This window comes from Trachemys scripta, chromosome 4, assembly GCF_013100865.1.
Source record: "Trachemys scripta elegans isolate TJP31775 chromosome 4, CAS_Tse_1.0, whole genome shotgun sequence".
In the NCBI taxonomy this organism is placed as follows: domain Eukaryota; kingdom Metazoa; phylum Chordata; order Testudines; family Emydidae; genus Trachemys; species Trachemys scripta.
In genome coordinates, this window is record NC_048301.1 from 20,876,629 (window position 1) to 20,891,297 (window position 14,669).

Sequence of the window (14,669 nt, forward strand, 5' to 3'; positions counted from 1 at the left end):
TTCAAATGGGGGTGTGAACTTCTTTGGACATTCATGCTGGTCATAGTTTTAGACTGAAAACTTGAGTCTAGAGTTCAATAATACTGAAGATGCTCAGCTCTGCATTTGACACAGCATGAGAAAGGGTACTAAAGGGGTAGGCTTCTACAAAGACGAACACTAAGGTGGTAGCTGTAGGTGGGGGTATTCACATACTTTTGACATCAGAAAAAACAATGCTGGCTCTAGCATCTGAAACTTTATTTCCATGGTCACTTTTCACAGATCCCTTACATGTTAGTTTACAGATGACATGTTGAAAACCACTATTTGCCTGGCTTAAGAAAGCTGCTTTTGTTGACTTTCGGCCTTTTGTTTGAGACCAATGTTGACGTTCGCCAGAGCAGAGGGTGGATATGTTTAGAGAAAGGAATAAAAAGTTACTGTATGAAGCAAAAATTAGAGTATAAAGACTAGGCTGAGTTGGTTTTGCTGACCACCCCTTTCCTCACACCCAATTTCAAGTTATTTTCAACCCTTCACTAACCACTTCTCCCTCAGTTAATTTTTAACTTGCTAAGTAAATCAGTCCTTTTTGCCAAGAGCAATACAGACATTTGAATCACAGCTAGAGTAGGAATTTAGATGTGTTTCTTCTACTTCCATCAAATTTTGATTTGGCTGTTTTATCACAGAGGTAGTAAGAACCACTCACTCAAAATAAATGTGATCGCTTACAATCAACTATGGACACTACAATGGAAGAAAGGAGACTTTTGGAGCAAGTCTTGATCTTTCTCTTGCAATTTTAGAGCTGCTTATCAAAGGCAGTCTGAAGCAGTTGCACCTGAGAAGCATCTGTTGGCCAAATACAGACACCAGATGGAGAGGGATACCTATGATAGTATGAATGCTACGCTAGCTTTGTCTAGCAATTGAGACCTAGTCACTAGTGGCTCTTGGTGCTCCTTGAGCTTGCTGGAGATTCAAAAATTTAGAAAAATTGCATATCGGAATCTCCACCAGGGACCAGTATTTCCTCACAGCAGCTTTCTGTTACCTCCTAGGCAGGAGTGGAATACCATTGCTCTCCATGCCAAATTGCTAGCAAATAGACGCATGTTAAGCCAGACTCACTTCAAGATGGCCATAGCGGTTTATGGATGGCTCTGACTCTTAGGTTGACCAAAACCAAATCCTTTATTCCCACAGCTGTATAAATGTGTTCCAAGTATGTGTGTCCAAACACAACTTTTTAAAAGGAAACATGCCATTAACAAACTAGATCAGTTCACTGATGCATATGACTCCTTGGTGTTCAGCTTATAGTTAAACAAGACCAGTCACAGTAAAAGACATTTGAGCATGATGTTAAGCCATTTCAGCTTGTGCATGTACATGTTGCACTTCTGGAAGAAAAATGCAGAGCAGTTTGCAGTATTACACTGGAAGCTAGATTGCATCACTTTTAAATGGCATCGATATCAATGTCATCATCTTTCTTGTTTACAGGCTTCACAGTTTCAACTTTAGGTACACTGGCAGTCTTGGAATACACCACCTGGAGAGAAGATATTTAGTGTTTAAGGACATCCATTGACGTTATCTTCCATAATAACATTGACACCCTCCACCTACTTAACAATGGTGCAAGTTCAGCTAAGGTATAAGCTAGATGTACACAGCCTGTATGAGATACAGGCGAGTCATCTTACATGGGGATTCCGTAAAGGTTAGCATGTAAAGCAAAAACCACATGTAGTCAAAATTACATTGAGTTGAATGGTGGGCAGAATCGCCCACACTACAGTATTAAAATTGTTATTTTTCTTTGTGTTTTTGCTGACCAAGTAAAGCTGAAATCGCGCATGTTAAATGCACGTAAGATGCAACAGACCTGTAATTCATTTTAGAGAGTCTGCAGTCTTTGTTGCATGTCTGAAACCATGGTCAAAGCACTGTGTGGGGAGTCATCTTCTAAAAGATATTCCAAACTGTTTGGTTCTACCAGTCACCACACCTCCATTACTCAATTAGGTAGTTTGTCTTACCAACATGCATTTCTCCCTAAGTTTGATTTGCAAGGAGCTTTAGAAGAATTGTCTTAAAGTTTTACCTGGTTTTTTGTAATGGCAGCACCAGATATTAACAGTTTGCATCCTCAGAGGCTAGACAGTTCGCTCTTTAAATTTAGCTTTTATTGCTTGTACTAGAGCGCCTTATGTTAAAAAGGCTGACACTACTGGGCACCCTGTGTTGACCACCAAGTAACAATTTAGACTCTTGAAAGCTTAAAATGGAAAAAAAAAATCTGCATTGTCCTAGCTGGCAAAGTTTTTATCCTGTCTTTATATTAAGGGAAGACGGGAGCCTGTGGAAGAATCCAAGGGTGTACAGAGGGAAAGGATGACTGCATTATATGGACTGGGGGAGAAAGCACAGAAGGCAAAGAGTTTTAGCCATATGCCTTACAAGGAAAAGCTCGTTGCTTCTTAAGCATGCAGGCCCAGGGAGAATTCAAGGGGGGGGAGGGGGGAGAAGAGAAGAAAAGGAGGAGAGAAACAACGGACAGACACAAACCAGCCCTCTTACCTCAATATTTTCATCTTCGTCCTCTTCTTCATTACCAGAGGACTCCTCCTCAGCTTCCTTCAGCCATTTGATAAAGGGTTCTGCTTTGATGCGGATTTCTTTAGCAAGCTCTTTTGAGACATATTTCTTAGAGGCCTATAAGAAAAGGAAGAGTTTTATTCAAGGTGGCTTGGCTTTGAGTTGCTGAGGAGTCCTTATCGAACCCATCTCTCCTTGCTAATATGTAACTTTTTTCAGTCTTGTAGCAACTTGTGCACTAGAGAGGTTAAGTCACCTTCATCAGTTTCAGAAGGCCTGCATTGTACTTTAACACTGTATAAAACAGACCACATCATGCCATGCCTCCCCCCGGCCCCAGAAACTGAGATATTAGGTGGACACAGTACTAGCAACACTAGCCAAGTACCTTTTCTGCCCAGCTAAGGATGACCTCTTCTTCCAGAAGATCTGCATCATACATTTCCTTCAGGATATGTGGAATTTTAGAAATAAGCTGAGATTGATGCATGGCTACCACACACTCCAAGCCATGAAGAAGGTATCTCTGAGCTTTCTTGTTGTTGTGGCAGAACTGTAATAAAACCATACAATTGTCAATCTTCAAAAGTTTCAGCCTTCTGTACAATATGCTTCAGCCCAGGTCAGGGGTGCTTAACCTGAGCAGCAGGGTTTTGACTTCATCCTCAAGCCCCAGCAAGTCTAACACCAGCCCTGACAACCCCATAAAAACAGGGTCATGACCCACCGGGGAGGGGGGGGGGGGGGGGGGGGGGGGGAAATGGTGGAGAAGTGGTGTCTTAACCCAGTTTGAGAACCACTGGTTCGCAGAATTTTAGGGACAAGAGAAGGAGTTTTCTGTTGTAGACATTTTTTGTTCTGCCATAGTATCCAGAACTTCATCTACTAAAGTAGTTCTTGCTCCTAAGAGCCACTTAAGAAGGGTCAGACTTTATATATGGAGACCAGTAAAACTGTTGCGAGATTAAGTCTTACACGTAGGAAGTGGCGTCTATATCTCTTTATCTGTTCTCGAATCTTCTCATCAAAGAGGACTTCAGTCAAAACTAGAGGGCCCATAGCCTTTACATCCAGTCTCTCCGCTTCTGCTACAATATCTTTGTCAGAAGTCTCAATGACACCTTCTTCCTTCTTTTTCTGCAGGTGAGAAATTGGTCAACTCAGATGCTAATAGGCCTATACTCCCCCCCCCCCCCCCCCAACCACAACTGGTTACACTTAGAAAGCTACACCACCTTAGAACAGTTTACCATAATGACTTCAAGTATTATTTTGAGCTACTGTTCTTTAGAAAGAGAACTGCAGTTTTACCTTAACAAAATCAAATAATATGTTGACTCTCTCTTCTACTGTTCTTTCTAGGTCATCACTAAGTGTGAGGTTCTTTGCATGATCACTGATTTCATCCATTCTGCGCCTCTGGGCTTCTTCAGTTGTGTCTTCACCCCAGTCATCGTCATCATCCTCCTGAGGAAGAGCATTCACAGAGTTAAACTCTTAAGGGAAAGGTGATGCTCTGCTTATGGGTATATTAAATACTAAGGCCATTCCAAGGTAGATTCTACTGTAAGTCTGTACTTTTGGTGTGTGAGTGGACGACGGGGAGTACTCAAATTCCTAGGGTTGCCCCTCACCTTAAGTTATTCACAAGGCATCCCTATGGGGACTACAGTAGTTACCTATAGAAAAAGCTAACACTAAGCTTAGTATTTTAGTCATGTATCCAGCTTGCACTCTTCTTCCCCCCCCCCCCCCCCCCCCCCCCCCCCCCCAACAGCATAGGAAGCTCCAAGGGAGTAGGAAGGACTTCACTATCATGTGATGGTAGCAGCTTCCCATCACAAGAGCCAGCCTGAGCCACTTACGCTATCTATACAGCTTATTTTCAGCGCAGATCTTTGATAAAAGGAACAATCGCTATTTCAGAGAGCAGTTACAAGTGGAAGTGTTACCTGACACTAATTTTGAAGTCTAATTTATAAGCCAACTTCATTGTTCTTTACAAGTCTGCTTACCACTGGACGTGGAGGGTCATGTTCGTCTGGTGGCGGCGGCAATGGTGTCTCATTGCTAGACACAGAACCATTCTCTTTATCCTTGCCTTTTCTGTTCTTCTTTTCCTTTTCTTTCTTTCCTGTACTAGTGTCACTGTTCTCTGGAAGTAAAGAGACTGGATACTTTAATTTGGTTCCAAGTAGGAACAAGACCTCCACTTAGTGAGACAATTTGTTGGCACTATTTCAAGTGTACCAGATCCCCCACAGAATCTAGTTTGAAGTTTTAGTTTAATTCAGTATTCCAAGGCTCCTTTTCATGGTGCCACCTCTCCCTCAATGTGAAGGTTGTGCCAACACTGCAGACCCCATACAGCATGGGGTGAAGTTCATCTTAAGACAAATAAAGCAACATCCCTTGCGTCCAACCAGGCTAGAAACCAACAGCCACAATTTGACAGATACTGGAGACCTAGTTTAAGGGTTACACATTAAGCACTATTCTTCCTCCCCCGTTTTGAACATCAGAGCCATGATTTGGTGAAGTGTGCATATCACGTCCACTAGAGACCTGGTAGCAGTTTAAGGTCAAAAGGGATCACTATACTCCTCTTGTCCAACATCCGCCATAGTATAGGCCAATAGTCCTCAACCTTTCCAGACTACTGTACCCTTTTCAGGAGGTGAATTTGTTTTATGTACCTCAAGTTTCATCTCACTTAAAAAACTTTACAGAAAAGTGTCAGCACATTTTTCATTTTTACCATACTCTAAAATTGCAACCCCCAGTTTAGAAACGCTGATAGTAAGTAACTATACAAGTCATTGTATGTATAAAGAACAGGAGTACTTGTGGCACCTTAGAGACTAACAAATTTATTAGAGCATAAGCTTTCGTGGACTACAGCCCACTTCTTCGGATGCATCCACGAAAGCTTATGCTCTAATAAATTTGTTAGTCTGAGGTGCCACAAGTACTCCTGTTCTTTTTGCGGATACAGACTAACATGGCTGCTACTCTGAAACCTGTCATTGTATGTATGAAATTTTACAGAGCAGTATAAACTGATTTTTGCTAGTTTCCAATGCTTTTTCCATGGAGGCAGTTATAAAATTAGGCAACTATCTAGAGGAGTTGAGGTACCCCCCCCTCCCCAGAGATACACATGCCTGGTTGAGAACCACTGGTACAGGCCACAGAATTTCACCTAGTAATTCCTGAACGAGTCACTAACTCAGTTGAATAAAAAAAATAAAATTCAAAATCCAAGCTTGATTTAAATACTTCAAATAGAGAACTTGAGGTCATTGGTAAGCCAATTCAGTAGACTGTCACCCTCTGAGACTTTTCTAGCTTTGTTTCCAGCCATTAGTTGTTATACTTTTGTCTGCTTAGCAAGAGCTCTATCAGATGTCTCCCTGCACTTGATGGCCATGGCCAGTTACAGCCTCAAAAATATTACTATAGTAAGCCAATTTTGAAGTTGCAGAAGCAGTTTAGCTCAAAATAAAAGTTTGAGCTAGAGGTGTACATATTAAGCCACAAAACTTGAGTCAAGCCACTTTAACAGATCTATTAGAAACATACTGAAGACCCTTGTACCCGTCAATTTTTTTTATTAGCAGAAACAGTAATGTTTCCGTGGTCCTTTGCATCCTCAGGCTCAAAGAGTGCTCAAATCCAAGCTGCAGTTCTCACTTAGAGAGGAGACAACCACACAGAGCACTAAAAACACAAAGTAAGACTTCCAGAGGAGAGTAAGAGTTTACTTTTGAAAGAAAGACTTTCAAAGCAATATTTGTAGGTCTGACATGGGGACAGTCTGCCTTTGTATAAGGGTTTTGGTACTAAGCATTATAGCCCTGTGTAGGGCATGTACAGGCAGCAGCTAGCATGCAGAGCTAAGTTACTCATTTTGACTTTGCTTCCCATAAATCTATCAAGCTGATACCTGCAAGATTAACCTACAATTGTTCTCCAGGAGATGTAGCTCAGTGTGCTGTTTATAAGCCTTGGGTGGGACTGGGAAGCAGTCTAGTCCACAAAGAGCTGGATAGTGGCTAGTGTGTAGTAACATGAATGTGACTTTTCTGATCTGCAAGTTCAAATAAGTTGTTAGAGTCTATATAACACATGACCTCATTTAGCAGAGACCACCGGAATAGGTTAGACTTTTTTATTATAGCAAGCTTAAATTGAGACAGGCAACTGGATATCTGCCACAGAGTGTTGCTTGCACAGAGTAACCAGTTAAGTCCTTCTCAGTGAAGGGCAAAAAGAAACTTGACTAACTCCACCCACCCTCAGACAAACTTCTACCTTTATGTCTTTCAGCTAGAAGGAAGTTTTAACACTTGGATTGCTTTCTTTATAAGAGGAAAAAATATGCACTTACCAGGTGGGTTTTTGAGAATGAAGGTGCAGAGTTTATGGTTTGTGTCAAGCATGCCTCGATAGCCACAGGCTTTGCAAGAGTTACCTATAGTTTGTTTCTTGGGATTGACATGCTGCCAGAGGGAAAGTCAAAATTAAAACCTTAATTCAACTCTGATATTACTACTTTATGCCACAAACTTACACAATGTCCAAAGAGGCCAATATTGAGATTTAAGGTAAACAGGCTGATGTGAAAAGTTTATCAGTTTATATATGAAAGTTATGCTAATAGTAATTTTTGCATAACCAATTATTCTTTAAGTATCTCAATCGGGATGTTTCTTTTGTTATGGTTTGAGACTGGAAACATTTCCAGACCAATACTTCAGAAGTTGATTTATAATCACAAGCTTCAGCTGAATCAGCTATTTTGAATGAAATTTCACCTAGACACTAGCATCAGCATGACATTGACTTGAAGTAGTCAATTTTGTATGCATTAGCACTTGTGTGCACATTAATATCTAAGAATGTGTCAGTCTTGTGTATTTTTAATATCAGAAAAACCAGTTTGGTTATAGAAAAAACCAAACAAACACTTAAGCACACTCACCAGATCAGTTTCAGGATTCTCACACTCAGGACAGAGAACAAATTTTTTAATGAATCCATCCAACATGTCTTGCAGCTTATTCGCCTCATGAGATCCATTGACAATGTAACGGTCATTCTTAACATCAAACTGGGTCTGTGCCCCCAGCTCACAACCAAAAAATTTGGTGGGATCTTTCAAAAGACAAAAAATTGACACATTAAAAGCCTGCCAGTAAGATCCTGGCAGCCAGGCCTGGCCTGTATACTAGGTCACATCTCTCAAATATAATTCATAATCACTAATAATGCTTGGCTGTACTCTTAACTAATGGGCCATGTCTTACGATTCTGTAAGAGGGGTCACTGTACAATGCTGTACTGGATCACGTCTTTCTAAGAGCTAAGTTCTAGCCAAGTAGTGTTTTACCCTAGAAATAATAGATTTCCTTTTATTAAACTTTAAAGCCCACAGAGCCTATGTTAGTATTGCACTAGTTTCATAGCCATATTTTACCTCTAAACTAGTGCCGGTCCCCCCTCCCTGCTTTCACCATATGAGTTTACCCAAGCAATCCTTGAAGGCCAAAAAACCCTTATGAGGGAATTTCATGTTACTTTAAGAGTTACTTACACGTTGGAGGCCGATTAAGCGCCTTTGCAACGTCAACCATGTTGACTATAACTGTCTTTATTCCATTTCCTTTGCCCTCAACCTAAGAAGAAAAAAAAAAGTTAAATTTACACAATTAGGTATACATATGAAGGTCAATGATACACTGTCTCAGGGCTGGTCCACACTAACCCCCCAGTTCGAACTAAGATACGCAACTTCAGCTACATTATTCACGTAGCTGAAGTACCTTAGTTTGAACTACAAGGTACTTACCGCAGGTCCACACATGGCAGGCAGGCTCCCCCGTCGACTCCGCGTACTCCTCTCGCGGAGCAGGAGTACCGGCTTAGACGGCGAGCACTTCCAGGATCGATTTATCCCATCTAGACAAGATGCCATAAATCGATCCCAGAAGATCGATTGCTTACCGCCAAACCCAGCGGTAAGCAAGTATAGATGCACCCTCAGTCATTTAAGAAATGCTACAAAGTTAAACACGGCTTAAAGCAGTATCAGTATTTATGGGAGAGAGATAGTGTGGTATAGTGGATAGATAGAGCACTGCACCAGAACTCATGACACTGAGGTTCTAGTCCTGGCTCTGTCACTGACCTGCTGGGTGACCTTGGGCAAGTTCCTTCATTTTGCACTCGTTTCCTATTTGTAAAGTGTGGCTAATGATACTGGATCTCTCAAAATGCTTTACAAGAGACATACTGATAAAAAGCTCTATAAATAGTGCTTATATTCTGATTACCAGAGTTTAGAGTTACCTTTGCAATCAGACGGGGCATTTTGTAGCGATAGAACTGATCCAAAACACTGCGGTTGACATTGACAGACATTTTGTCTTATTAGTAGCTTTATCAATAAGATGAAGAGATCTTTGATTGCAGCTTTTTGGTATCTTCTGTCTGGAGAAGACGGGATGACATAAACGACTGCAAGAGTTCTCGGTCTCTGACATGAAAAAGTTTTCGCCACTGAGGCTGTGAGGTTCTTGCTTGTATGCTATGTTCCCCCAATACAGGTACCAATGGCTGCGCAACAGCTCTGTAAGTGTTTTAAAAATAAAAATAAATAAGAAAAGTTCAGCCAAAAGCTTTCCATGAAGTATATTCATACTGCAGGACACTGTTTAAAATTTCAGATCCAATAACTATTAGTTATGTTCTCTAATTAGTCTTATTTCTGCTGGTCATAAGAGTTTCCTATGCATGAAGTTAGTTATGTTTGACTACGTAGTCTCAGTTTGTATCATTATTACAGCAGCAGTTCCTCAGCTGAAGATGTCAACATCTGCTGTTCTGTAGAATGCCGACTTGTCATACGGTGCAAGTTTCCCCCATTTTCACTAGAGCACACTGAGACACAGCTAAAGAATGAGTTTACCATGTAAAAGGTTACCAGAGGAATGTTAGGTTATGAGATGGGAGGGGGAAGGTGCAGCAGTGTGGGGCAGGGCCCCCTTGGCTTCTGCTAGACTCAAGGTCAGTCTGAGACCCTGGGTTTTGTAACCACTGGTGCACTTTTATTCTCAGGCTTGTTCCCACCACATACAAGTAACTTTTCACCCTCTGCAGGCAGGCAGAGCTACATCCCTGCTTCCATTCCCTGCCATTTTCCTTTCCTCCTGCTCCCTCTGGCTTCCTTCCCCTGAGGTTTTTATGCAGCCCAAGGCTAATAAGGTAGCAGCTGTCTCCACCTCCCCAATTAGGGCCAGGTTACCTGCAGTCCACTCTAATTTGTGCCCCTAATGAGGAGTGGGCATGACAGAGGGCTGAATCTGCAATCCTTTGCCTAGCACCCTGTCACAGAAGATCACATAACAGCCTTGATATTAAGATTTATATGTGATGAAAGTTTGACTGCTTTGGAAGAAAGAGGCAAGGAAAAAACAGCCCTCAAATCCTTGGTTATGGTATAACTGAATAGGCTCATTTTAAAGTGAAGTGTGGGGCTTATTTGTATCTAGTCAACCAGAATGCTGTGAAATACCTACCTGCAAGATGAATAAGCAGTGTTTTTGGCAATATAGAAGTTACAATACAGTTTGCTAAACTGTTATGGTTTACCAACAGCTTGCTTTTCTCCTGGACTTAAGTGGCTAAATTTGTTAAAATTAACTAGTGCTTCTTTCCACCCATAAGATCGCTTAAGTGTAGCAGCCCCATTATGTGTCTACAGCAACTTCCCTCTGCACCTTTGATTCAGCATAGTAGTATCAACATCCATACACCCCCACCCCCAAATATTTAAGATGTTTTGCATTTCTAGACTTCCTACTTCTGTGGCACATAGATGTTCATTAACTTGCCCAATCCTTCCCTCATTTCTCAAAAGATCCCTATTATTGCATCACTTCTGCTGTACATTTACAATTCAGTTTCTAAGCAGTACTGAGATTAAATATTGACTTTAACCATGTAGGCAGATACTGCATTTGAGACAAGTTTATTCTTGCCAGTTCTTTAGAATGAGTGTACCTGCTACCACTGCTACTTCAAGTGGACATGTTTAGGTAACTTATTTGGATAGAAATGTGCTGTTTTATTGCCATTATGATTGAAGTATTTTGTACAAGAAAGTATGTTTTTCAGTATTGAAAAAAAAACAGTTTCCCCAATATTTAGTCAGTAGCAGTAACTGAAAGTTGTTAGTCGCTGGCCAAGAAAAGCAGCTAAGTGTGAACCCTGAGATGTAGTAGGGGACATGTCAAAGGTATTAGCTTGTTTTTACATAATTAATGCTCCCTTTGTTTTCCTCAGTTAGTGAACACCTAACTGTGCCCACATCCCCCCTTTCCAACAAGCAGTTCTTCTCCCCTGGGATGCCTGTAAAATCCATGGAGTGAAAGCTAACTCTAGAAAGTGCAACTAATATCTTTACAAGTCCTTTGCATTTTACAATGCAAGGATCATCTTATACTACTTGATCTACAGGACCCGATCAATAGCACTCAGGCTTAGTTTTGCCACAAAGCAGCTAGAAGGAGCCCTTTATTGCGGGTGCGGGAAGGGGAACCCTCAAGAGGTGGCAGTGCGTCCCACAGCAAATCTAAAAGCAGCCATCATGTGGCCTTACACACGTGGCTGCAGAAGCATGGTGGAACCAGGTACCACAGGGGAGGAAGACTGAAAAGTCGCCTCCTCCACATTGCTGCTTTTGTCTGCTGGCGACCGAGGCTCCCACCCACCTCACGACACCGCCCCCGCGCCCGCCGCGCTGAGCCAGCCTCCCTCCCGCCGAACCGCCCCGCTCGGATCTGGGATGACTCATAAATGCAGCGATTAAGCACTGAGTCAGCCCTAAACAGAAAATGGGGGAGGGACGCCCCGATTCGCGCATGCGGGGGCCTCCGCGGCTTCTCAGACAGACCCCCCCCCCCCTCGCCCCTCCCGACGTAACCCCTGGAGGGCAGCCCCCTCCCCCCCGCGCTGCGGCTTTCTAACTGCGCCACACAGCTCGCCCCCCCCCATCACGAGGCGCGGCCCCAGCCGCCGCCATTTTGCCTAGTCGCATGGAGACGCGGGGAAGAGGCCACCCGACTGGGATAGTCGGCGCCGCCGGTTACCCCCGCACTGGAGTACCTCAGCCACCCACGTCGAGGCGGCCCGGACCCCAATCACCCCCCTCCCCCGCGTACTCCGGCCCAAGGACCCTCCCCCACGGCCCCAGACGCGCTCTCCTCGCCTCGCTATTTCCCCCTCCCCCCCGGGGGCCACTCACCGTTTTCGTCCAATAAAGACATAAACCCAACGCTGCTCGCCCCGGGCTGCGACGAAGCCGAGTGTGTAAGGAGAACGGGGCCGAGGGGCGCTTATATCCGGGCGGAGGGAGGGCGGGCGCCGCAGCCGCCGGGTCCGAGCGTCCTGGGGCGGGCGGAATCAGCAGCAGCGGCGGCGCCAGTCAATCTGTGGGGAGAGACAATCAGGGCACCGTTAACGGCGGCACCTGGGAAGGGAAGGGGCGGGCGCAACGGAAGCCGAAGGGGGCGGTTGCCGGTTGCCCCTGCAATGGCTACCGCGTACTCACCTCTAGAATGTTCTCGCTCCAACTGAGCGACGCCACGGCTGGGATCAATCAGCCAGCGGCGGGCCGCGCCTCCCTCGCCCCACCATTAGCTCATCGCTCGACGTCCGCCTAAGTTATTGGCTGCCGCTCCTGTCAATCAATCCGCCCTTTCTCCCCCTCCCCCCAGCGCCCTAAAGGACATCGCGTCTATAGTGGCCAAAGCTCGCGAGAACTAGAGCAGGGGGGTGGGGACGGGAGAGAAAAGAATGAGTCATTCAAACAGCCAGGCTGGGCTGTGCGTCAAGTGGGGGAGGGGCTGGCTGGCTGGCTGGCCTCTTTGGTCCCTAGTGTGGCCGAGGGCGCAGAAATGGTGCTGGTCACCAGCATGTACGCACTAGACTTGTCCATTTCCTTGCTGCTGTAGGCTGGGCTAAGTGCACCCGCTAGAGGCTTCTTGCACCCCCCCCAACCCCTGTGTGCTAGCCTCTAATACCCCTCCCTGCAATCCCTGCCCCAGCCGTTATGCCAGGGGCTCTGTGCCCCTCCCATTCCTTCGTCTGCCCCCTCTTCCCCCATGGCAAGGGCTCCTTGTGCCCCTTCTTCCATGCCTCTTATTCTTCTATTCCCTGTGATGTCAGAGACTCCGTGTGTGCCCCCATCCCTCTCTGCCAAATGTCAGGGCACTATGTCCCCCCTTCCCTCCAATGCCAAGGGCTCTCTATCCTCTCCTTCCCCATACCAACCTTATTCTCCCCCGTGCCAGGGGTTCCCATGTGCCCCCTGTTCCTCCGATCCCCCTTCCTCCCTCTTTCTGTCTGGGAGATAAATCTGAGTATCAACATTTTAAACTATTGGGATGATGAACACAGTTGAGATGGGGCTGTTGTTATGCTGGAAGGTGTTGATCGCTGCTGTCAAACCAGTTCTTTGATCTCTAGAAAGTTACGAAGGTGAATGAAACTGCTGTGTTTGCAAATTAGACAGAAGGCGCTCTGCATGTCCCCCTTTCCAGTTTTCCTCAAAATCAATAGGATTTTGGCCATTGATGCCTATAACATTCCCTGACATTTTGGAATTGATTGAATGAAGTGTCCAAAAGTTACTGCATTCTGTACCGACAGAGAAATGTTATCAAGCTCAGTATCAGGCCTCATTTTGCTCAGCCAATAAGGAATCCATCTAGAGTGGGGTTTAAAATGCTAACCCCACAAACAGGCATGCAGCTTCCTACCTCTGCCGCTCCCCACGAAGGAGGCATGAACACCCAGTTCTCCCTGTCACACACATAGTTATTGTCCTTATTGCTGCCAACTCAGTTCTGATGGGAATGTGGCACTGAGCAGGGCCCGACCCCCAAAAAAGGCATGAATCTCCAATTCTCCCTGCCACATATACAGTCTCCATTACCACTAACTCTCCTCCTTACTGGACAAACGAGCAGAGCTGTCTTCAGGGTATGGGGTCTTGATTTTGATAAAAGCAAAGCCCAGGAAAAGGTACAACACTTGTTTCTTGCAGACACTTACTATTCTTGTCACCAATATTGCTAGCTCCCTTCCTCACTGGACAGAGGCATTAAGTGGGGCCAGCTTTAGGAGTTGGGGGCTCATTTAAAAAATATTAGTCTTGTAAAGGGCATGAAATTCAACTCATTTTCCCACCCTCCACTCCCTCTAGCCAAGTATCTCAATTGCCATCTGCTACTATTACTACCATGTTCTCTTCCACTCCTCCTAAATGGCACCACGCAGGGCCAGCATTAGGGTTTTTGAAGGCTCCTAATAAAGTAGGAATTCAATATTTTTGTCATTGTATAATACAAATAATGTAAAAACAGCAAGGCATTAAATGGGCATTTTTGAGATATTATCATGCCAATTAAATATACAAATCACTTCTCTGTCTTACTGTTCTCTGCTTCCTTATAAATGCACTCAGACAACAGCAGAAGAAACCTCAGACCTTGTCATTTGGCATGTTTTAATGATAATATTGTATAGTATTTTGAGTGCTGTGTAGAGGAGCAGAGGAGAATGGGATGGAGTGGACGACTTCAGAAATAAAATGATTAATAACAATAGCTAATACAATACTTACAAAATTAGGTTCCCAAGCCATCTTTAAATTAGGCCATCGCTGGTACCAAGTTGTCACAGACAGAGGAAACACTTCTCTTGTTAGACCTTTTGTGCCTCTGGAATGCTCTTTTTGGTCTGACAGAAAAAAGAACAACAGTCAAATGCAAAGGTGGCTGATAAATGTGATTTTCCTAGAAGACACAAAGGAAAAGTCAGGCTATTATTAAGGACATGATCAGTGACACATTACAATGAAAAAGAGGTTATTTCAGCAGCAGCAGAGCTGGAGTACAGTTACCAGAGAATGAATGTGTGTTTTTCTCAGTGCTTAGTGCTGCGTTCTAACAAGATCCTCCTACATCATGGCTGCTGCCCTAGTTATACAAGTTCTCAGTCTACTGAATAGCAAG

At 44.1% G+C, this 14,669-nt stretch overlaps 1 protein-coding gene and 1 non-coding gene across 4 annotated transcripts; both read right to left on the reverse strand.

The window, feature by feature from the left end:
* Positions 1 to 223: 223 nt before the first annotated feature.
* EIF5 (eukaryotic translation initiation factor 5) lies at positions 224 to 14,391 on the reverse strand. Of its 3 annotated transcripts, none has more exons than XM_034768030.1 (12): positions 14,279 to 14,391; positions 11,897 to 12,081; positions 8,941 to 9,220; positions 8,186 to 8,267; positions 7,574 to 7,746; positions 6,980 to 7,091; positions 4,605 to 4,744; positions 3,901 to 4,056; positions 3,565 to 3,726; positions 2,978 to 3,142; positions 2,572 to 2,706; positions 224 to 1,540 (listed from the first exon to the last, which is right to left on the reverse strand). In XM_034768030.1, the coding sequence occupies exons 3-12, from the start codon at positions 9,010 to 9,012 to the stop codon at positions 1,448 to 1,450; spliced, it is 1,290 nt and encodes a 429-aa protein (XP_034623921.1). In that variant the 5' UTR covers positions 9,013 to 9,220; positions 11,897 to 12,081; positions 14,279 to 14,391; the 3' UTR covers positions 224 to 1,447. The 3 variants fall into 3 exon arrangements, with proteins under 3 accessions (XP_034623921.1, XP_034623919.1, XP_034623920.1); XM_034768028.1 differs by lacking the exon at positions 14,279 to 14,391 and adding an exon at positions 12,203 to 12,359; XM_034768029.1 differs by lacking the exon at positions 14,279 to 14,391 and having other exon boundaries at positions 11,897 to 12,174.
* On the reverse strand, positions 6,696 to 6,819 carry LOC117877511. Its single transcript, XR_004645736.1, has one exon. It is a non-coding gene; the product is annotated as a small nucleolar RNA SNORA28 (small nucleolar RNA).
* Positions 14,392 to 14,669: the final 278 nt, after the last annotated feature.